We start from the raw sequence: 23816 nt of genomic DNA on the forward strand, positions 1-23816 counted from the left end.
AGCACCTCAGGTGTGCTGTTCATCATCCTCACCTCCTACTATGTGCAGCAGGTAGACATGCAGCATTGTGCAGCCATTGCTTCCTACAACCCAGTCATGTAACACTTATATAGGTAGGGTTTGCAGGATCTGGCCTTCGTTTGCCTGCTTTGAGCTGATGACTTTGAGCTGATGTCCACATGCAGAAGATGGTGTGACAGTGGCATTCACTGCAGCGTTCTTTCACTGAGATTTCACAAGTTTCTCAAATGACTGAGTAACATCAATCAGGGCTTCTTCTGACTGTCCTTGCTCATCCTAAATGAAAGAGATATTTAACTGAAACAGTTTTATTTTGTATTCATGCTCAGGACCTTCCTTGAGGCGTGCATCTGTGTGTCAGGAATTGCAGCTCCTGCCAGAACCTGCATTTAAGGATGAGCAGGACCTGCAAGGCAGCAGCTCAGAGTTGACAGGGCTTCTGAGACTCTTCTCAAGACGAACATGGATTTGTATATTGAAGGATGAAACAGAAGTAGTTGCTTTTGAAAACACAGAGGAAAACAGCATACAACTCTGTTGGAAGAAATAAGGAGGAAACGCCATAAATTAGGTGGAGCTTCCCGATCTACTTTTTCTTTTTGATATTTAAAGAATTCATCCAAACTTCTTCTGTCAGTCTGCTTGCCCCTCTTTAATTCACCTCCCAAAAGAAAAAAAAAATTGCTTTGTGGTGCAATTACAAAAGGAAAGGGAAACCCTGAAGTATTTTAAAACAGAACTTTAAAATACTTTTAGCTGCAGGATACACTTAGCGGCATTAGAATTAAGTTTTTCTAGGCTTTGTTCAAGGAAATAAATACTGTTTGTCTGCTGAAAATAACCAAACTAAGGAAATGCAATAATATATTGCTGTCTCTTGAGTACAAGAAATAACTAAGATTTTCTAATCTGAACTATAAATTATGCACAAACATAGTAAACTGAACTGCATCTAACAAACTGTACATATCTTTAATTTCTAGGCCCATGTGCTTTGTTAAGCAATTGGAGATCCCTCAGTATGGCTACAGAAACAATGTCCCCACCACCACACCCCGCTCCAACTTGGCCAAGGAACTAGAGAAATACTCTAAGACTTCGTTTGAATATAACAGTTATGACAACCATGCCTATGGCAAGAGAGCCATAGCTCCCAAGGTGCAATCCAGGGATATATCCCCCAAAGGATATGATGGTAGGAGGTGCACACTCTTATACATGAGAGACAAGTTTGCAGTTAATCATGTTGTTGTATATGTAAACATCATACAAATAAGACATGTTTTCATGTTCATACAGTATTATGAGGAATGCTATCATATGTAAGTTATTTTAAAGGCCTTTTAAAATAAATGTTTTTTATACGGTGCTTGCTTCAGGACTGTTGCACTGGCAAAAGACATCTCCAGCTATTAAGCTCCTGGGATGTATTGAGATGGCAGTAAAAGCTAAGTAACAGAGATAATCCTTATGTTACTGTCTGGGAGACCTGGCCTCAAGGGTCACATTAAGATTCTCAGCTCCATGCAGCAGTTCAGGTAACCCAGAAAGATAACATACTTGCTTTGTGGGGATGTGGAAGAAGAAAACCTAGGCCTCATTGTGCTTCAGAAATCACTGCTATATACTTAAAGAGGCATTTTTGCTTATTTTGTCCCCACAAATACACTGGCTGAATTCTCTGGAAAAGCTAACATATTTAAAATGTTCAGGAGAAGCCTGATAGTTGCTTCAGTTCAGGAGAAGACAATGGATGGAATCAGTCAGGCGAGAGGTTTTTTATTAGGGGAGAAAAATGAACTACAGGATAAAGAAGAATTGTAGCTTTTGAAGACATCAGGAATTTTTCAGAACAATACATTTATATATACATATATATTCTATTGTATATATACATATATATATATGCATGCATATATATATATATATAAAATTAACCATACTTTTTTTTTTTCTTTTTGAGTGTTAGCAGTTTATTTTTTTTGTTTAGGTATGTGATATCACTCAGTGACTACTATAAGAAATATCAGGCAGGTGTCAGATTTTTTGTTTAAGAAAACAGAAAGAAACATACTATACAGAGCAATTTATGCTATTGCTGAACACAGACTGACATTTTAATGTAGTTAATGAACAAATAGAAAATTACTTTGGCTCTTGCCTTCATATGTCTGATATTTTGGATATTTTCCTTTCTCATAGAATTAATAGACATATTCTTGCACTATAGCACAAAGGAAGAGGGTTGTGAAAGGAAACCTATTTTTAGTAAAAGTCCTTTTTTTTTCCTCATACCTTAGTCTTATTTGTCTTTATCAGAATAAGGACTTGAACAGCATAAGAAGTAAAGCACTAACTGTAACTGAGATTAGGCAGAATATGAGTATACATTAGTATAAGGTAAATTAGGTATTAAATATTGCATATGTATTCTGTCTACTCTTGCAGAAAGGAAAGCATCACAATACTGCTAGGGTTCCTGTGAAAAAGCTTATTTTCAGATCAAATTACTGATGCATGAGCAACAGATGCATATTTTTCTCATTTAAGGCCCCTTTTTCAATAAATAATGACAGACTTCACTTTTTCTCCCAAATCACCAGATTTTGAAAATACATGTAGCATTAAGCACAAGTTTACAGTGGCCTTAAATAATAAAAGGCTATGTTGAGACAGGTCGCTGTCTTTATGCACACCCATCTTCCTTTGGTATAAATAGGAATTTTTCCTGGCTATAGGACTGGGAGTAGGTCGCTTCAGTGCTCAGTAATGTGAGGCAGAGGGGACTGAGGGACAGTGATACCTGTGATTCATGCTGGTGTAGCAAGCATAGGGGGCTCGTGTGCGCTGGGAGCAGCGGAAGCCCGTTAACGCCGGAGCAGGTCGCTGCCAGCAAAGGCTGCTGTGCGCCTTTGTTCCACACTGCTGGCTGTGCTGGACACTGTGCACACTGCACCTGGTTCCAAGGGATGTGTGTGCTGTTTGGCCAGATGGACCTGCCAACATGGTCCCAGAGGTGGGGCCTGATTTTTGAGTTCGTCTTTTCCCTGTTAGTGATTTTCATGAAACTTCTAGTATTCACATCTCTGAAATTTCAGAAGTACTCCAACATATTTGGCTTAAATTGGCTCAGGAAAATCAGTTGAATTCTTAGAATGATGAACTGAAATCCTGGGCAAACTGAAATTTTTAAAACATTTCGGCACTGACTTTCAATGGAGCAAGGATTTTGCTGACAGTTATTGTAAATAACTGAATATGAAAGAGATTTCAGGAAGAGGCTCTTCACTTAAAAGAGCCACTTCAAAAAATGCCACAGTATTTTTAGATGGTTTTATATTTGTATATAAAAAAATTAATGATTGCTACTAAAGACTTTATGGAGGTCAGAGAGCACACCTATTATGCATGTCAGTAAAGCATGTTTATATAAAAGCAGATTCAGTTCTGAAAAGTCAAAAAAAACCCCAAAAGTGCATCTAAGGTTTTGGAGGGAATGTGCAGGTAAACAATGCTTTAGTTCTGACTATATGAGAGAAGTAGTCTTAAGGATATGAAAAATCAATAGCTTCACATCTCAATTCTTTTTTAATTTTCAGCTACTATGGTATTTTCATCATCAGAGAAAGGGATTATATCAGTAAGTGTAGAGTTGGGAGTGACACAAACATAAATAGCACCTTTGAATTGTTTCCTTGATTTTTTTTTACAATATGGTTTACTAAAAAACGAACTGAAAATGTATACTTTGGATTGTTGAGTAGGGTGATCTAGCAGTTCTTGAGAAATTTTTTATTTTTGGGCTTGTTTTTCATTTGAAACCAGTTGCATAGTGTATTGGATGCTGGGCTTATAGTACACAGCAGTAAACATAGGAAAAGCTGGACACGGCAGGCAGTGGTGATGGCAACACTTCCACTTGCTTAGGTGATGGCAGAAATTGTTGTCATCCCGCCAATAGGTCTGGGTCATACTATCAAAACACTGGAAAAATGTTATGAGTGGGATTCATCTGATCATATTCAGAGTTTTGTAATGTTGGCACCGGCAGCTGAGTTTGGCACCCAGTTCAGAGTCAAGAAGGGTAGATGCTTCTCTGATTTAATTTATCTTTTCCTGAAGTGCTTGTTTAAAATTGGTCAGGTGAATCATGCCCTGAAAGTTCCTATTTTCTTCTACTGCCTGTATAGGAAGCCTATAATGACTAGGTCAGGTACCTGAAATTAGGTGAGATGAATCTTTTATTGTACAAGTCAGAAAAAGTGTTGAAACTGTAATTAATTTACTAAAACATTCAGTATTTAGACAATATTGGGGATGAAGGTACCTGGGCAGAGCTGAATTCCAGTCCAAATACCTTCCTTTTGTCTTTTTCATGTTTGGGATCTCTCCCACTCCCCCGTTGTTAATTAGTAAGAGAGGCCTTTAGACTTTGAGAGGTTCTTTGTAATCAGCCCCTGGGCATAATCTGATGGAAGCCCAGTTAGGTATGCAGCTGGTTAGACCTGTGTCTGTTGTTAATGGGGAAGGTGTTCTTCACATTTGGTTTCACTCTGGATTACAAAGCATAGATGGACGGCAGAGCTTCGTGAACCTGGTGCCACAGGGGTGGGCATTGTATCAAGCAGAACTACCTGGTATTGAAACAATGCACCTTTCCCTTCATTAGTGAACAGATTGATTTTATTCATTATAAATCAATGATCTTTGTTTCTTTGAAAAGCTAATGTGAAATGAACAGTCTGGGTTATGTGACTCATCTTCAAATGTACAGCTGCAGTAAAGTTAAATAACCATGGCCATTTCTCTCCAAATAAGTTTTGCTTAAATTATTGGTAACCTGAAAGCTAATAATTGTGTAGCATGCTTATAGCACTTTACATCTTCAAAGTGTTTTGCAAGTGAATCACAACACAACTAAATTTTAGAAGCAACTTTCTGTTTATAGAGAAAATGAATTCAAGGGATAATGTAGTTTGACCAAGGCCACAGAGGAGCCCATATCAGAGCCTGCATGAGTTTCTGATGGTTAGTCCTACGTATAAAAGCTGCCTCTTTCCCTCCCTCTCTTTAGCACACATTCTCATATATATACATATATGATTTCACATGTAATATGTCTCTTATGTCTGTCTAAATGTGACCTGCCATAACAAGCCTAACATTTTTTGAAAATTACAGAAGTCTTATTTGTTCCTATGATTTTTGAAAGATAGTTCTAATTTGGCAAGTTCAGTGGTACAGAGTGCTTGCTGTGTTAACATAACACAGTAAAAAGTGAATTATTCAATTACTTGCTTCCTTAAGTATAGGAAAATTCTTGCATGTCTTGGATACTGTAACAAAGTAACAATGGATAAATGCTGAATTTTTAATGACCACCACTGACTACTATATTAATAATGAAACTCTTGAGGAACAGTTCACAAAATTATTATTAGTGGATAGCCTGCTAGTGTAGTGCTACTATGTGTTCAAAACAAAAAAAAAAATGTGATGAATGTTTAGCATTCACTTCACTTGAAAAAAATCACACCCTGTGCATTATGTGGCTTTCCTGAGAAAACTCCATCTGTTATGATTTAAGTAAAACACTATTTCCTTTGCAGTAAAAATAATGCCATGATTTTTTTCAGTTCTTTAGAGAAAGGAAGATGACATAAGCTCTAGCAGAGACATTTTGCTTTCAGATTCTTCTTTTGAACCCTGTCTGCCTACCAGAGCAGCCCATGGTTCACAAATGGGCTGTGCTCATGGGAGCAGATTATTATATGTATGTCTGTTCAGACAAATACAAGTGAAGAGCCTGGCATTTAAATGGAGCCCATCACACAAGAGCTCTGTCTAGGGCCTGACCTTTTTTGTATAGCTCTCTAATCAGCATGCTAGTTGGTTATTGTTACACTGTGCTATAAGGTATGATCTCTGCAGTATATATTTCCATCTTAAGGGAAAGCAGTTGCTGTAATATGCATGGATGTATCCTCTGACCTTGACTTTTATTTTTTTTTCTGAAAATACATAAACTTCTACATTTTGGAGACAAGCTCACACTTTCTTGCATTTTTATAAACACTCTTAAAACAGCTCATCTGGGAAGAGGGTTGGGGAAATAAGTGGGCTAATAGGGCTGCTTGCCCTTACTGCGGTAATACCTCTGGCTGCAAGGAGCTTTTCTTAAAAGCAGCAGCAGTGCTGCCTTGTGTTTAGATAGGCTGGACATGAGCACTGTCAGTGCCTTGGCTCTTCTGTGACCACCTGTGGCTTGTGTCAGTCAGAGCACAGCTGGGCATCACTGCCCGCAGTGGGAGCAGGGAGGGGGGGCTCTGGTCCTTACCAGCTTTATGAAGAGTTGTAGGTGCTCAGGTTGTTTAAAGGGGGAGGGGAGGATTTTTCACTTGTTCCTGTTGTTGCCATTTAAACAGCCATTGCTTCTGCCTTTGTGCTAGTCATGGTAAAACTAACACATGACAACCACCTTTTTTCTCCTATTGTGCTCCTGTCTTTGGGATGGCCAGTGCCATATTTGCCTGTGGTGTAGGAGGAGATAAAGCTTTTAGGAAGCATGAGGTGTTTGAGGAAATATGGGTGGTACTGTGGCCCAGAGACCAAGCTCATCAGCATTGAAGTGGGTTTGATCTCCAGTAACTCTGGGGAGTTCTAGGCCTTAAACTAACAGTTCCTCATGTAAATAGGAAAAGGTCACATAGTGTTACATTGCCTGTCATTAATAAAAATGAATGAGCTGAGCAGATTGTACCTTTTGTCTGACTATATATGTGGGGTAAAAGCAGTGTTTCTGTGTTTTTATTGTTTTATAAATCCAGCCTGTTTGTCAGAACAATTCATGATCATGTCATGCAGATTTTTACAGGAGGTTATTTCATACGGTCTCACACATGTAGCATATAAAACTCACAAAGAGAAATCAAGAAATACAGCCATCATTCTTATTGCGGGCTTTTTTTTTTTGGCATTGGTTACTGTTCCTCATTATAAATTTCACCTCCAGCAGTTTGTTTTCCTCTTCACTTATGCAGAATGCTCCTTCTTTTTGAGTCATCCTTGTCATATTTCTTCCCACAGCTAAACGCTACTGTAAGAATTCAAGTCCAACCAGCAGCACAACAAGCAGTTATGCCCCTAGCAGCAGCAGCAATATGAGTTGTGGTGGAGGCAGCAGTGCCAGCAGTACCTGCAGCAAGAGCAGCTTTGACTATACTCATGACATGGAGGCAGCACACATGGCTGCTACTGCTATTCTGAATCTCTCCACCCGCTGCAGGGAGATGCCTCAGAACCTCTCCACTAAGCCTCAGGATCTCTGTGCAAGGGTAAAAATTAGTAAATCTGTTTGTTGATGAAGATTTCTCTTAACTGTACTTGCTCTGTGGCCCCGATTGAGAGAAAAGCTTTAGTACATCTTGCCTTTTTTTTTTTCCCTCAGAATTAACATAATTTGGTGGGTCTGCTTAAAGCAGGGAGGAAAAAATACCAAAAGAAAGATACAAATTGCTCACAAGTATCACAGGAAATCATGATGCTTTATAAACTAATGATACCGATACCATGTACTCCTTTTTTAAATTTGTCTCTTACTATAATTATAAAAGATGTTTGGATTACTCAAGTGGTACTAATTTCACTACTGTTTGGGTATTGGGTTTTTTTTGCAAAATGCAGTCTGGTTCATACACTTGGCAAAAGGATTAAGATTTAACTCTGCATTTTCATTTAAAAGTCACAAATGGGACCTAAGCTTGTAAGATTCAGTGCAGAGAAATCTGTGGTGCTGTATGTTATAATTTCTTGCCTGTCTGTGATACCAGAGTTCTTAAGTCAATGCATGATATATTTGAAATAAACAAATCCTCCAATACAGGTGACTTAAAATGTGCGTAACAGTCTTGCAGAGTGACTGCTGTACTATATGTTCATACAGCCTCAGTATATTGTAAAATGGCAGTCACAGATACAAATAAAAGCTTTTGTCATTAATCTTTCTGTATGAAGAAAAGCAGTGCACTATTAACATTTGTTAAAGATTTAGGAGTTTTTATTTTTAACTTTAAAATTTTGGCTCTGATAGCTGTTCAAAAATGACTATTTAACACGCACAAGCAAACAGTACAGTGTTGCCTACAGGAGACCACTAGATGGCTGAGCCGACAGATGCAGTGCAGAGGAAACATTTTTATTCTGCTTGTAGAGATTTTGAGCTGGCAGACATGTTCTGTTCTTCTCCTATAGACAAAGGTTTGCTTTCCCTTACTGTGCAAACCGTCTCCTGTTGTGATCATTCAAAACAAACTAAACCTGTAGCAGTAAATATTAGTAATATTCATGCTCCAAGCTAGAATGGACTTTGTTTTCAAATGCTGCTTTTTATATTAATTGATTTAATACTGTTCAAGAGGGAAATCTCTCTCTCATGTAAATAAATGCAGTTCTTCTCTATTCAGTATGATGGGAGAAGTTGGAATACAATGCTGAAAATCTGCCTCTAAGCCAGAAAGGGCCTCTTTCCTAATGTGTCACTATATTGCAGCTGAAGGAATGAGTCTGAGGAGATAAACAAATACTTTCTAAATTAAATTAGCCAGATAGCAGCAATTAGATATAAGCTCTAACAAAAGGCAGTAATTCAGAAAGAGAGATTTGCATTTGCAGTGGTTTCCTGCAGCTCTGTTGTTACTCAAGAGGAAAGAAAGTCACTAGACATACAGGGAGTCAGTCAGATTCACATTCATTTTGAAACCAAATTTCTCATGGAACACTTCATTTTTGGAAAGATGAGGGATTCTCTATAGACATTTTTATGCCCATATGTTATCTGTCCTTGTTTTTAAATTTTGTGTTCATTTTAAGATATCTTATTTCTCCTTATCTAACATAATAGTCAACACTTGTTTGTTTCTGCAAAAGAGCCCATACTCATCCCATTTTTCACAGTACCAATTGTCACAGAAATTGGAACAAATTATTGTCAGAATATATACATGAATTGTTAATACGTGTTCATCTGCAGGGAAGGAGCTGTGAAACTTAAATGCATTTCCTCATTGACAAATGGTTTCCAAAAGGACTTCTTTTGGTACCCTACCTCCCTGTTTAATTTTCTGACATTATCTATTCAAGCACTGACTGCTAATGTAAAAGAAAAAAAGAAACAAAGATTATTTGATGTTAGCTGTTTTTTGTTTCTCTAATCACCCAGATGCATGCCAGGACTGAAAACAAGAATTATGCAGATGTTACCTCACAGGTTGCTTCACCTGTCACAGAATAAATCAAGAACATAAAGACAATGGCAAGAAAAAACCTTTAGAGCTTTCTCCTTTATGTATCTGATTTTGCACTGATGTGCTGGGTGGCAGAAGGGGATTCTGAAGATTCTCCCCTTTCCCCCCAAACATCAAATTAGCCATTCAGAAAGAAATATACTTTAACAGCATTAATGTTGTGTAACAGCATCATGCTATGTGTAGGAGGGGGCTCAATGCTTACAATCTATACAGGAATGGAAAAGCATTTTATCATTCTGCTAGGCAATCAGATTGAGGAAGAGGTAGCAGTTTGCAAGTATGAAGCTGAATTAACAATATTTTTCTTATTTTGACAGAATCCTGATATGGAAGTCGATGAAAATGGGACGTTGGATCTGAGCATGAACAAGCAGAGGCAGCGAGATGGTTGCTGCACCATTTTGACCCCACTGGAGCCAATGTCCCCACAACGACAAGCCGTGATGAACAACCGCTGTTACCAGCTGAATGAGGGTGACTGCTGGGACTTGCCAGTGGACTACACTAAAATGAAGCCAAGTAGGATAGATGAAGATGATTCCAAAGAAATTAATGTATGTCTTTTTCATCTCTATAGTTCATGTTGCAGTCTAATTTCGGTAATTCATTAATTTTCTGGAATTTGGAGGGAAATAGGAAGCAAAATTAATATGTGACGAAACTGGTGGTTTTCTATGAAAAGGACTTCTTTGTTGGTTAATCTTTGGGACTATATCATGCTGGCACACATCTGATCTGTGACTAAGTTCCATAAGACAACATTTGAACCATGAATGTGAATCATGTCTTCTAAAAGCATCATCTTGTTAACAAATATTTTCTGCACTAAAGATATTTTGCTATATCCAGATTATGTTACTCTGTATAAGCAAGTTGACATAACCATGCAATACTGGGATAATCAGCTCTGAAGACAAGATATTCTCCTGAATTTGAAAACCATAAATGATGTGCTATTTGAAAGCATGTATTACTTAGAAATCATTTTAAACAAAGCAGCAGAGTATAATATAAGCTTTCAACTATTTCAACTAATCTTCAAGATTACTTATACTCTCTTGATAGCTCTGTGCAAGGGCCTGCATTAATGAAATACTTTTTCTCAAAAATACAAAGAAGGAATATAAGATATCAGTGCTAATTTTCTTCTTATAATACCAAGACAGCAGCAATACCCTTTAAACAGAAGAGGCAAATAAAGAAAATATGTCAGTGAATTTTTATTGCTTTTCAAAACAGAATAGACAGGACACTGAAGAGGTCTGCTGACAAGGTTCACTGATGCTGCTTTCTTCTGTCAGGTTTTAACCCTTATCCATTCTGCAGCTTAAAATCCTGCACTCAATTCAGTTTAGTTGTTTGAGGACTGCTAGTTTGTTTATAGCTAAAAATTAGACTAATCATTTATGTTTAGCACATCTCTTGCCAATTTTAATTAAACCATAAAACAATTCTCAGTATCTTTGAAAAATACAATGAAGTGGAAGTTTCACTAGGTAGCCTGAATGCATTCCAGCTTTGGTGGTACAGTTTTGTTATTAGTTTCACTGAAGTTGGAAGAAAATCTGTCGCTATCAAGGAAATGTGAGGTAAAGCAGCATGTTTTTTCAAAGAACTCCCTACTTCTACTATGTTGTTTATAGCACCATCTGCAGGAATCCCTGAATCCCTGCATTCAGCCACTGCATTCCTGAAGTAGATAGCTTTGAATTTCTGAACAGCACTAAAGTTAATTACAAATTATATCATTCTGTCTTGCCAGACAGATCCATTGAGATTCATCCCAGACTGAGATTCTGTGTTTAGATGTTAAGATTGCTTCTCTTTCATCTTTGAGGTGTTCTAAATCCTTAAACATGCTATTTAAGATGGCTTTTTGATGCAGAAGATGCTGCATTTAGTCATCTTTTTTGCCTTTCCTCTGTTGTACTGTGACTTTAGGGAAGAGACTTGAATCTTTAGAGAAAAATAATATGACAGCTACAGAAAACACCAGATTTTTTTCCTTTTTATTTTTCTAATTAAATAAATGATATATTTCACATATTGTGTAGTCTTCATCAAAATATTCAAGTATTATTCAAAAGTTTAGTATGTGAAATAATATAAAATAACTTCATCTTCTCTGGCAGAATAGGATAAGAAGGAGATACCACCTGATGACTCTGCTTTGCATTATTTTGTGTAAGTTGTGACCTTCTCTAGCTGAAATTAATATGTATATATTTGCCTGTAGCCAGAAGATTTGGATCCTTTCCAAGAGGCACTTGAAGAAAGAAGGTATCCTGGTGAAGTTACAATCCCAAGTCCTAAACCCAAATACCCTCAATGCAAAGAGAGCAAAAAGGATTTAATAACGTAAGCATAATGTGAGGTGAAATTATTTATCTCCTTTTAACTTTTTCTCTCTTTGTCTTTTTTTAAACCAACGAATACATATACGCCTTGCAGTATGAGCATGCAACATTTGCAGCATATAAATGTTTCAAACTGCCAGTTAAGTAAAGTGATAAGCTAACGTGTATTTGCTTGTTCTTAATGATGCTATATTGTATGGAGACGCCATTTTCATTTAAACCTGTTCATTTTGCAGCTTTTCGATTAGGATGCTTAAAACCCCTTGCAGTCATTGCAGCTAAACTGGAAACAATGAAACTTTTAAAAGTTTTTTTTTAAACATACTTACTATTTTGGCTGTTTTTGTTTTTGTTTGGTGGCAGATGTCCAACACCAGGGTGTGATGGGAGTGGTCATGTGACTGGTAATTACGCCTCACATAGAAGGTGTGACTTCATTTTTTTCATGGTGGATTCTGTCTTTTCAATTTATTGTTTTCAGCTTACCTCAACAATGCTGTCAAAGTAAAACGTTGAACTATGTGTTAACCCTTTGAGTAATATATGTGGATCTTAAAAGCATGCTAATTTGTGTGTTGTATAAACGTCTTTTATTTTTAAATAGATTACTAAAATTTCCAAACTATTCCTTAAGCATTTAAGTAGTTAACCCAGGAATCTCCAATATTTTTGTTATATTTTTCTAGTTCATAGAGAAACAAACAAACAAACAAGAACATTTACAGTATGTAATTTTGGAAGTAATATCGATAACTAAATATATTCAGAGGGTTAACTATATTACGGAATTCAATATTACAGCACTTGCCCCATCGCTTTTCTGCATTACAAACTTTTACTTTTTAATTTTTATGTTGTGTTTGTTTGGGAGTGTTCAGTTAATGAGAAGATTAACATACTTGTATGTCCTGCCATGTCTTACAGTTTATCTGGCTGTCCCTTGGCTGACAAAAGCATTCGGAGTATGCTGGCCACAAGCTCACAAGAACTCAAGTAAGATATAAAGAACAAATATTTTCTTTACAAATATTTATTTGACCGCAAATTGTGTATAGTTGTATCAGAAATTAGAAATGTTGTCTGAAGAGCTGCTGCAGAAGGGGCTGATCCTGCTTGGAACGTGTATTGAAGTCTCTAGAAATTCCATACAGGGGGGCTCTGTACATAAGTCTGTTGGCCTAGTATGTCCTTTTGTGTGTCCATTAGGTGACAGGGATGGACAAAAGACAGAACTTCTGGAATTTCATCCTAATGTTTGAATTCCTTTTCAATTTTTTTCTGAACTTTGTGAGTTAGAACAGAAACTTCCCATACAATTAGGCTGATGAAACACTTCTGATTACACAAGCAGTAAAGCATTGCAGTTTTTCAGACACAGTTGGAGGGAGAACAATTTGGTTTTCCCAAACGCTTGCATAATTTTCCCCAGGTTCGTCTCATTGCTACCAGCCTAATGCATTTTCTCATGTGACTATGTTTTTTTAATGTTTACTTAGCTATCCCCTGCTTAAAATGCGTTCTTTACCATTCCTTTCAGTTCTTTGGAGTAACAATTTTGAGCTATAAAAGTTAGAGGATCATGAGAGTTAGCTTTGCTCTGTCTTCCTGCACATATGCTCTACTGCAACTCTCTGTGTGGAAGAACTATAGCATTTATTTGTGCTATGACAGGGCGGTGCTCCTGAGCTGGTAATTTGGTTGAGATGGAAAAATTTTCACAAAAAATGAGGAAAATTCAGTAGGGAAAGTATGAATGGATACCACATGCTGCCATACTGCTTAGCAGTATTCTGTTTTTACAATACGTTTCTTGAATTCAGTACATATGCTGATTAAAAAAAACCCAAACAACTCTTGATGTAAACCGTGGGAAAAATAAGAAAGCAAGCCTGAGAAAACTGCTGGAGTAAAATTGCTCTCTAGTTTTACTTAATTTAGTTGCTAGAGGTAAACAATACATGCAAAATTTACAGCTGATTTCCCACAATGTAAAAAATAATGTTTTGAAACTATTAGTTTAGGTCATGCTGATATATGCTGCCAGAAGAATATGTGATATGCAAAAGGGGATGTAAATGAGATTAGGGAAAGCATTTAAGTATAAGCAGAGGAAGACATGTGCACCTCAGAGAAACTCAGATTTGGACCTGGATTTTGGGTTGGGATGGGTCAAATGGTAGAAGTTTGAGGAAAAGTGAATGCATAAGCAAAACACACTCAAGACTGTTGAGGCAGCATGAATATTTTAAGCAAATCCTTTATGAGGTTTCTACTTATCTTAGGAAGCTGTTTCTGAATTACTTCATCTCCTCTGCTTTTCTCAAACATCTGCAGTCAAGACTGCCTGGTAGAAATCAGGAAGAAAAAAATCCCAGAACACCTAAACTTGAGATCCCACTTCTATATCATGCCACTGTCTCTACTTATTTCAAGTTTTTCCTAAGCAAAATGCAAGATTAAGTTAAAGTAATATTTTTAGGTTTAAAATCTATTACCTATTATTTATTAGCATAAATTATTAATTTAGCAGTTATCATTATACCAGCTGAACACATAAGACTGTTAAGTTTCAAAATGACAGAATTTTAAGCAGGCTTACTTAATTCAGTTCTCCTTTGTATTTGCACTATAGGGCAATTCCTTGTTTTCTGATCATATATTTTTCCACAGGATAACAAAGTAAATCATTGCACAGGGCAGATAGTAATCATTGCATAAGCAACTAATTAATTTCTTCCCTTTTCCTTTATTGTCCCATGTGAGGCCCTGTCTGTTATTCACTCCAGTTTTCTCAAACTGCCTTCTGAAGATATACCTATTAATTCACTCACACATTTGCCACTACCATCACATCTGAGTGCTTCCTAATAAATTTAGTTATTTAGTTATAAAAGAATTTTTTTTCATCTGCAGTTATACTCTGAAGTAAATAGGGTTGGTATTATCCTCATTTTAAACCAGAAATTCAGGTATATAATTTTGATTGCTCACTTGGATACTTTTAGGAATCAATTTGTCAGTTCTTCACATTGTAGAGAACTGTATATGTTCAAACCCTTGAATTTGCTTGGAGTTATGGGAATTTAGCAGATCTATGTAATGCAATTGACATTTGTGAAAAGGGATGAACTCTGCAGAAAAAGCAGGAGAGTCCAGTTCCAGAGCAGCCATACTGTCCTTTCTCCTATCCCAAAACTCTGATCAGTCCCAGCTTCTACTTGGTCCATTTACTCTGTCCTGTTTTCCTTCATCCTTTTTTTCTACATTGTTCCCTGTCTCAAGCTCCCTTGTCTGATCAGCCCATCTCCTGCCTTCTGCCATTTATATTTTTATTGTCCTCTGTCTCTACATCCTGTGAAGTTGGTACAGAGACAGAAATAAAGCATCTTAGCGTTTCCCAAATATATTTGAAAGCAGGGAAGTAGGAGTCCTATGGATGGCAGCGTCCTTTACACAGCTCTCATTTATGCTCTTGTTCTCTGCTTAAGATGGAAGAAGATGTGATCATGTAAATGTAACGTGCGTGCACAAACAGCTAAACCAAAGCTACATTAGAGGATTTGATTTTGAAATTTTTGCACTGTGAAGAATTTCATTTACATTGTGTGTGAGGTCTGGGAGTATAATTTCCTTGTTTCTAAAATGAGGAAGCAGAAGCTGAAAAGAAGCAGAAATTCCATAATATGGGATACTACTGGCCATCTGTCAGGCCACCAGCCACCATGGGACATTTTGGTGTCTGCTCTATTGCCTGGGTTGCTGTCGTAGCAACAGCAGTAGAAGCTTTAGTGATCTTCATGGACTGGCACCAGGAGGAGATGGGGAGCATTGCTGGGATGTTTCACACATATTTGCTGACAGCAGAATAGTGAGAATCAGGAACCTTGGCTCCTGCCCCAGGCTGTAGAGGGAAATGTATACACATTTTTTACCTATTACCCAAGCTAAGATCCCTTCTATCCTTTCCCTACCGATCTATACTATTCTCATCTCTTCTTCATCTTTTATTCTTTGTTCAGGTTTTCAATGTAGTTTTTTCAATTCTTCCATAAAGATTTAAGCCTTTGTTAAATTCTTGGCAAATACTTGTTTAATGTACAGGGTACAGAGAATAATTGATCGTGTTGTAGAAAAACTGATAGAGCAGCATAGGAATCATGTTTCTGGACTCCATAATTTGGAAGGATTAAATACTTTTATGGCTTTACCATCAAATAGATAGCACACATGTGCTGGTAAAGCCTTCATATCATGTTTTACTGATACATTATCTCTTTGTGTGTATTTTACAGCACATACAAGTAATGTATAATGTAGCTTCCTAACTGGAATTTTGCTAGCACAGATTTTTTTTTTGTATCCCAGCTAAAATACAAAATAGCAGACACTTCAAATAATATTCATTAATAACATCATTCATATAATATTCACAATCAAAATAATATAAAAATCCTGCAAGGTTAGAGGGATATTTTGCTTAACAGTCATGCTTCTTGTATTGCCTTTTGGAAATTGTGGCTCCAAGATTCCATTGCTCACATTTCCTGGCTCTCAGAATAATAATGTTGCAACTTTCAATTAAATTGTTCCAGGGTCAGTCAGCATAATTATTCCTTACCACTCATGCTTCTCATCTGTAAGGATTCTTACTCAGGTTTACCATGCAGATTGCACAATTTTTCATTTTTGCCTGAAGCTCAAATAGAAAAGTGAGAGCCTTTGTGCGTAGTTTGTCAGCAGACCAAAGCAGTTACAGCCTGGTCAGTGATCTCTAAATAACAGACGAATATCTGCTGCTTTAATTCCCAGTTACTTATGCTAGAAAGAAAAAAAAAAAAAAAAAAGGAAAAAAAAAGAAAAAGGGGTAGACAGCTTTAAAGCTGATTGAAGAAATCAATATCTGGCAGGGAACCAAACTTTTTCAGTATTAAAATTTTGGTTATAGTACTTGTGAAAAGGAGCTAAGTTTTAAAGGACCTAGGAACACTATATTGATGAGGAAAGGTAGCTATGATGGGAAAGCAGTTAACAGCCCACCAAGTGACAGCTACCAATATTAAAGTATTCATAAATTAAATTCAGTGTGATCTTACCAGGGGGCCTTTTCTTATCAGTTTTCTTTATTTATTCCTTATTATAGCAAGTTTTTCTAACAGTTACAATTACTTCTAAACTGTAATTCCATTGTGGAATTATAAATACTGTTAAAAACAACATTTTGAAGCACTGTAAATCTTATTCAAAACAAGTAAAAGTAAAAAACCTAAACAGTTCAAAACTAGAATTAATTCTTGTTTTAAAAGGACACATTTTGTTCATCAGTGAATCAATCCCAGTTAAAACACAGCTGACCAACTGTGACAATTTCTACTTGGTGTCCTGTCAATGTGGGAACCTGAGAACCCAGGTACCAGAGACTCCCAAAAAGTGACAAACTTATTTCTACTTAGTGCTACTTTGATGTAAAGATAATCACAGTTTTTGAAAGGTCGTTGATATATACACACACACACACACATATATGTATATACCCTATGTATACAGGTAACTAAGTGTTAGCTTGGTCTGCTGTGTAACTAAATGTCCCATCCTCAGCATCTCCCCTTGTTGTCTTGGGTCAGATCTCTGCCAGAAAATCCCATTATCACTTATTTTGAACAATCTGATTGTTCAGAAAGGAAGATTTGCAGTTCTACCAGGTGCCTTCAAGTTTGGATACTCCCTGATACTGTTGTAGTATGCCCAGTCTTTCAGTCCCAAGGCATCTGTGTGGATTTTCTTGTTTTCTGTGGGGGATGTCTTTTGGTATTTCCTATGGAGGGAGGAGTGCAGCCTCCTTTCCCTCACTACAATGAAGCCCGAGAGCTTTTGTTCCCCACATCTCTTCTTAACTCAAAGTGCTGAGCTCAGTCTATTTTTGCATGTTCTCTACAATAAAGTAAGAGTTGTAATTTCTGTTCCTCCATCTTTTTCCCTGTCATTCTACTGCAGTGATTTCCGTATTCTTGGTGATCTTCTACTCTTTCTCTAAACTTCCTTTCGCTCATCTCCCTGTTCCCAGAGGTGTCACCCTGGCAGTGTTCACATAGAAAAGTGAGCTTCTCTGCAGCTTTCCCTGTTAGCCAGGATTCTTCTTGAAAAACAACTCCATGCAGTACAGTGTTTTCATGATAGAAAGGATATCCTTACCTCATACTCTAGGGAAACTCTTCTATATTAATATATTATCTATTATTTATTTCTACTGATGTGATTTTACTGCAATTTGCTCAGTAAGAACTGGGAAGAAGAGGCATCCTCCCAGAAATGGAGAAAATTCTGTTGTTTTTATTCTGATGAATAAAAAACAATAAAATATTACTGGAAAAGAGTCGTATTTTCCTCCTTGCTGTAGGCATCTGGTAAAAAACAGACCTTTTCAAATAGAAATTTAAAATGCAGAGACACAAATTATTAGGATATATCAGTAAAACACCACAGGAACATTTCCCTCTTTGGATAGGTAACCACATTATTCTTGGACATTGACCAGTGCCTGTACTATTTTAAACCTTGATAGCTCTCCCAATATACAGTCACTTTATGTACTTAAACCAGTTATTCCTGCAGAATTCTGTTTACCTGCTGGAGTGAATTCTCCACCTACATCCTGTGTTTTCCACTTGAGGTGTTTCTGATGTTCAGTTCCTGGATGTGCATTTGTTGTTTCACCCACAAAGAAGTATTATCCCTTGCCTTGCCTTCCCTTTCCCACCTTCCCCTTCCCTTTTCCCTGTCCTCCTATAAGAATGCAGCAAGACTGAGACCCATTATATAGTTTTCACTCACTTTTATCTTAGAAAATTACTCTTTGCTGCAAGAGAAATAATCATTTCCATTCCTATTATCACGTTTTTACTCCTGTTGTTTATGTCTTTTTTTTTTTCTATATGGAAACTTAATAGAAGTTGTCATTACAGTTTTTCTTGAATACTAAGGTTGTTGAGCCTAGTAAGTAATCTTGTGTTAAGTTGAAATACTCCTTTGATGCTAAGTATGAATCCTTTGAATCTGCAGACACTTTTTGAAATTCCTTGATGCTTTAGCTAACTTTTGTATAGGAAATTTCAAGGACCAGATGTGATGTATTTGGAGAAATGCTAAAAAGGCCTTGAGTGAGCCATTTGTAAATGATAGTGTTTTATTAATTTATCTGCAATGTTGTGGTAAAAGAAACTGAACAAACTGTAGTTTTTTATGTGTTCTTAAATTGCAAGTTAGTGTGCTAGTCTAATTTAAATTATAAAAAACAAAACCAAGGAACATAGATCCCCAATTGTTAGTTCACCTATAAGGAATAATCTTTCCCATTTTGCTCAACAATCCTTGGGCCAAGTGAAATTAGGAATCTTATGTGGTTTCAGTGGGTTTTTTTTGCATTTTTGTTTCCTGTATTTATTGCAGATTTCCACTTGGATACCTTATCTTTGATGGCAGCATGCATGCCTGGCCAGAACAGAACACCTTGGGCTCTGTTCCTGCACTTCTCAATACTCAAATGGGCACTGTAGGTTATACCTAGCATTTCCAACCTCATGTTGTGTGGTGTTATGATAATGTCCTTTGTATAGAAACCCATCATCTGCAGCAACCTCATCTCTGTAGTCGCAATAAGTTTTACATATGGAAGTGGCTGGGCTTTTTCTCTGTTAGAATAACTCATTCAGACCCTGGTAAGGTTGAGTCATTCCATTTTTCTCACTTAATTTTGTCAACTTTTGTCTCTGAAATGGAAAACACTTGAGTTTTGCTTACATAAGACCCTTCATCGTTGTTTTCATTACTCAGAGTTAGTCTTAAAAGCATGTACTCTCTAAAAATCTCCTTAAAAGCCATCTGCATTTCAGTATCTCTGATGCTGTGAAATGTTCCATGCAGGCACAAAATGGTTTGCATGAAGCATTTTGCAGAATCAGAGCCTTAGTAAGTTGTCAATACTATGAAATGCTCTGAAATGAGAGGCTTCCTTTGCACAGTGGTATCTCCAACAGCCAAACAGTTAATGGCCTCTTTCTTTATGTACTTAATTATTCAAAACAAAAGATAACAGTAGCTTGTATTTTTTTACTGTTTGGATTTGAATCAGTATTTAAAACCATTTGCCACTCAGTTATTACCAAAGTAGTTTCAATTCAGATGAACAATCACTGAATTAGAGTAATTTTTTCAAAGCAACCTGTATGACTTAAAGAGTCTTTGTTTTTAGAAGGAATGTAAGTGGTGGGCATCCACATCCCTGCAACTTCTATATGCCTAACTTTGAAATTGGAATTCAGTGTCTGCAATACCAGCTTAGGCAGTTTTGAAGATACATTCCTTAGTTCCTAGCTCTTCACTAACCACCAAATATTTCAGTGTGAATGTTTGTTTGATGGTTTATTTTAATTTTCGAAACTTTTCTCTTGTCAGTCATTCTAGTGCCATACTGTGCAGTTTCTAAGCACCTATTCTGAGGAGCACTTAATTGTGATTAATTATAAATGAATTTGTTTAGCTGTGTTAATATGCCCAGTGAATCTCTCTAAGGCCTTCTTGTCTTGGAGTTTTTCCATTTGTACAGTTGCCTCTGTCTTCCTTGGGTTTGGTCATGCTTCTTTGTCATTGAACTTGTCCTACATAATTAATCCCATTCAGCCTGGCATTTGCTTGTAATCAATTCAAGGGTCTTTTCTTTGGCACAATTTGGTAATTGTGCAGACTCCCATTGTGGTGTTGATCATTTTTGCTTCAAGTCAACAGATCATAACCAATTGCTCATTCCATCCAGATCTGCAAAGATCTGCAACATGATGCTGTGGTATATCCCAAGTGCTGAGGCGATCCCCATGGGAAGTTGCATAAACTATACAGTTGCTAAAAGGGGAGTTAAAAATGCAGTGCTTTGCACTTTCTGTGTTTGGTCAGACTTGCCAAAACCCTTTAATATATACCCCAAAATAAAAGTAATTTTGTCACTTGAAGTCCTAAGCATGATTGTTCAGATCCTCAGTTGGTGTAAATTAGCATAGCTCTGCTGCCTTTGGAAGAGTTACGCTAAGATACAACAGTGATGATCTGGGCAGATGCCCTCAGCTACTCTCTTGGGTTAGCATTCATGTTTGATTGCCTTATTTAAATTTTTTGAAGTTACAGAATTCCTTGCATTATTTGGTTTCTTAAAATGGCCAGTTGCTAACTTGATTATGTGGTGTCTGTATCTGCACAGTAACATCTGATTTTGCCATGCAGTTAAATTCATCCCTTTACTTTTATATCAGTGCTATTGGAACTTTATGTGGCACACATTTTTTGCAGCACTGTAGTATCTATATCAATGTTTTATATCTCTAAAATATCCCATATCCCTCATAAACACCTCATCATAGTCTTCTTTTACAATATTTTTGTATTCCCAGAAAGTGGAATTTACATTTCCTCATCTGCATGTAAAAAACTGCTCTTCTAGCCTAACACACACAGAATTTCCACTGCTTCAAAGTCTGTTGATTTCTCTCCTTCCACAGATAACAACACTGTGCTCTTTCAGCATGGCCTCAGTTGTATGAAACAACCTTAAATTTTGAGGAGTACTTTACCACTGGCCATCATTGATTATTTTTGTATGCTTGACTGTGCTTGCACTGTACTCAGCTTCAGCAGTACATGTTTCTGTAATAAGGAAGCAGAGGACTAAAGTATAAGTACATTACTATCATTAGGTATTATTTTTTGGACTGTGGAAAACAAAAGGAAAAAAAGACAGGCCCTTCAAAGAATGAATCTGAATAAATTAAATTTGAGATGTAGTTTCTAGACTTATAAGATTGACATAGTTTCATTCAAATAATGAGCTGTAGTCAGTCAGAGTGATATTTAAAATGCCTTCTTCAGGCTTCAGAGTAAACAGTACACTGAGATGAACAGAACCTAGTTTCCAAATTTTCAGACTGCAAATTAATGGGAATGTAATTATGAAAGCATTTGATCAGTTAAAAGAACTATAATTTATTCAGAAGAGATCACGTACCCAAGTATTTTTCTTCTATATTAAATAGGAAAATAATCAAAACATACAGATGCAGTTTATAAGAAAACCAAGTCATAGACTTTTTCTTTTTTACACATAGAAAACTATTTTTTCCTAGGCCAGTCTGGCACTTTTCTTTAATACATGGTGCATATCAAAAGTATTCTAAAGAAGAATTACAAAATCACAGCTTATTGTTTTTACCAGTAAAACTGTGAGCTTAGGAGTTTATTTGTTTCCTTTTAGAAACTGTCGATAGTTAAAAGGAATAAAATGACCCTGCTTTAAATGCAATCTATTGAATGCTGAATTCAGACTTTAAAAGGTAAAAAACATTCGATTTTGACTCTATGATTGGAATCCTTATTTCAGTAATGAAACAGACATGATGTCAGACAATAAGTAAAGAATAAAAAAAATCTTGTTTCTTAAAAATATTTGTATTTTTTTTCTTTTAAATCCCAGAGTTATTCTTTAATGGGGAGTGAATTCAGTAACTGCTTGGCATTTCACAAATAAGTTTTAATTTAAAAGCTGTAAATGTTGGTTATTCTAGACACTGCAGAGATATGCTGGACACTGCAGAGAAAAATGGTTTTGTTCCTAATGAATAAGAGTTGTAAAAAAAAAATACAGGAAAAAACTTCAGGGGAATCATAAAAATTTATATGAAAATAACTGAATAATTTTTAAAAATGATAGCTCATGGGTTTCTCCTCAAGGCTTCTCCAGGAACCATTGTAGGTGGTGGTTTGTTTTCCTCTGATGCACTAATCAAGCAACATCTGTCAGGAAAGCGTAAGTATTTTCTATAAGTATAGGTATCATGAAGGAGGGGCAAGGGCCTTGCTTTTGAATAACACCAAATACAGTTTTTGTGGCTTGAGTGTAAAGAATCTGAAAGAATGAAATTATTAAGAGTTTTTTTCTTTACTTTTTTAAATGAATTAAGATTTATTCCTCAACATTCCCATTCATAGAAAAAGTCCTTTGATGGTTCTAATTTTTTACTGAGACCTAATCTGAAATATTTTTAAGTGATAGAATCATAGAATCACAGAAAGGTTGGGTTGGAACGGACTTTAAAAATCATCTAGTTCCAACCCCTCTGCTGTGGGCAGGGGCACCTTCCACTAGACCAGGTTACTCAACACCATCCAACCTGGCCTCAAATACCTCCAGGGATGGGGCATCCACAGCATCCCTGGGCAACTGTGCCAATAGAACACCTCCCACCCACTATCTTCAGCAGGCTTCTGATCCAAGATTATATTCTGCAGCTTTGAAAAGCTTTCTGTAAGCAGCCTGTTTTTAATGGAGTGAGAACAATTTTACAAGGCCAAATTCCACGTAGAGTTTGTACTTCTTCCATTTGACAAAACTAGCTTCAGGTTGATACTGTCACAGATAGAGTCCTATCACTATTCATTTATTAAGAATAGAGTATTTTTAAAGTTTAATTATTCAAGTATTGGTAAGGAAGTTCTTAACTTCTTTTGGATTCTATTTGATACAATAAACCTCTGTAAATTAGAAAATATTGGTATTCAATGCAAAATTTTCTGCAAATTTTGTATGCAAAACTATTATCCAGAATACTATGTTTAATAATAATTTAACTGATTTTAATTTCATTTTTACAAATTTTTAGTTAACTCTACTGAAGCCAGAGTAAATGCTGCTGATTCACAAGTTGTAATAAGTAAACACATCAGGACCACATATCTCAAATTTTTGCATAATTCTTGTGAATGTGATGTACCACAGACCAGATGTGTTCATATCGTCATATAAGGTCTTACATAATCAAGAACATTCTCAAAAATATTATTATTCCATCTTAAAATTCAAAAGGAAGTGGGATTGTCTTAAAGGCTAAGAAAAACTTCTTGTTATCTGTTCATGTCAATGAAGATACTTCCATTCAAAGGTAAAGTAAATGTAAAATGAATAAGATACTTATCCAAGGGGTGATTTTTCTTACAAACTTCTCCCACCATGAAAAGTGGGAGTTGGCTGTTTTTAAAGATACTGCCAATGGATTACATTCTGTGCAAAAGATACAGTTGACAGCTATAAGGACTGGGA

At 36.4% G+C, this 23816-nt stretch overlaps 1 protein-coding gene across 3 annotated transcripts in view; it reads left to right on the forward strand.

Annotated features, from left to right (window-relative positions):
• MYT1L (myelin transcription factor 1 like) overlaps window positions 1-23816 on the forward strand; it is a gene marked incomplete at both ends in the record, with an annotated part of 127477 nt that overhangs the window by 60126 nt on the left and 43535 nt on the right. For all 3 annotated transcript variants that reach the window (XM_084203184.1, XM_084203185.1, XM_084203186.1), the window contains 5 exons: window positions 1005-1216; window positions 7108-7355; window positions 9644-9880; window positions 11563-11684; window positions 12608-12676. In XM_084203184.1, the coding sequence (XP_084059310.1) occupies window positions 1005-1216; window positions 7108-7355; window positions 9644-9880; window positions 11563-11684; window positions 12608-12676 (888 nt within the window). The remainder of the gene's footprint in view (window positions 1-1004; window positions 1217-7107; window positions 7356-9643; window positions 9881-11562; window positions 11685-12607; window positions 12677-23816) is intronic.

Source organism: Fringilla coelebs (genome assembly GCF_963513975.1).
Source record: "Fringilla coelebs genome assembly, chromosome: 3".
NCBI lineage: Eukaryota > Metazoa > Chordata > Aves > Passeriformes > Fringillidae > Fringilla > Fringilla coelebs.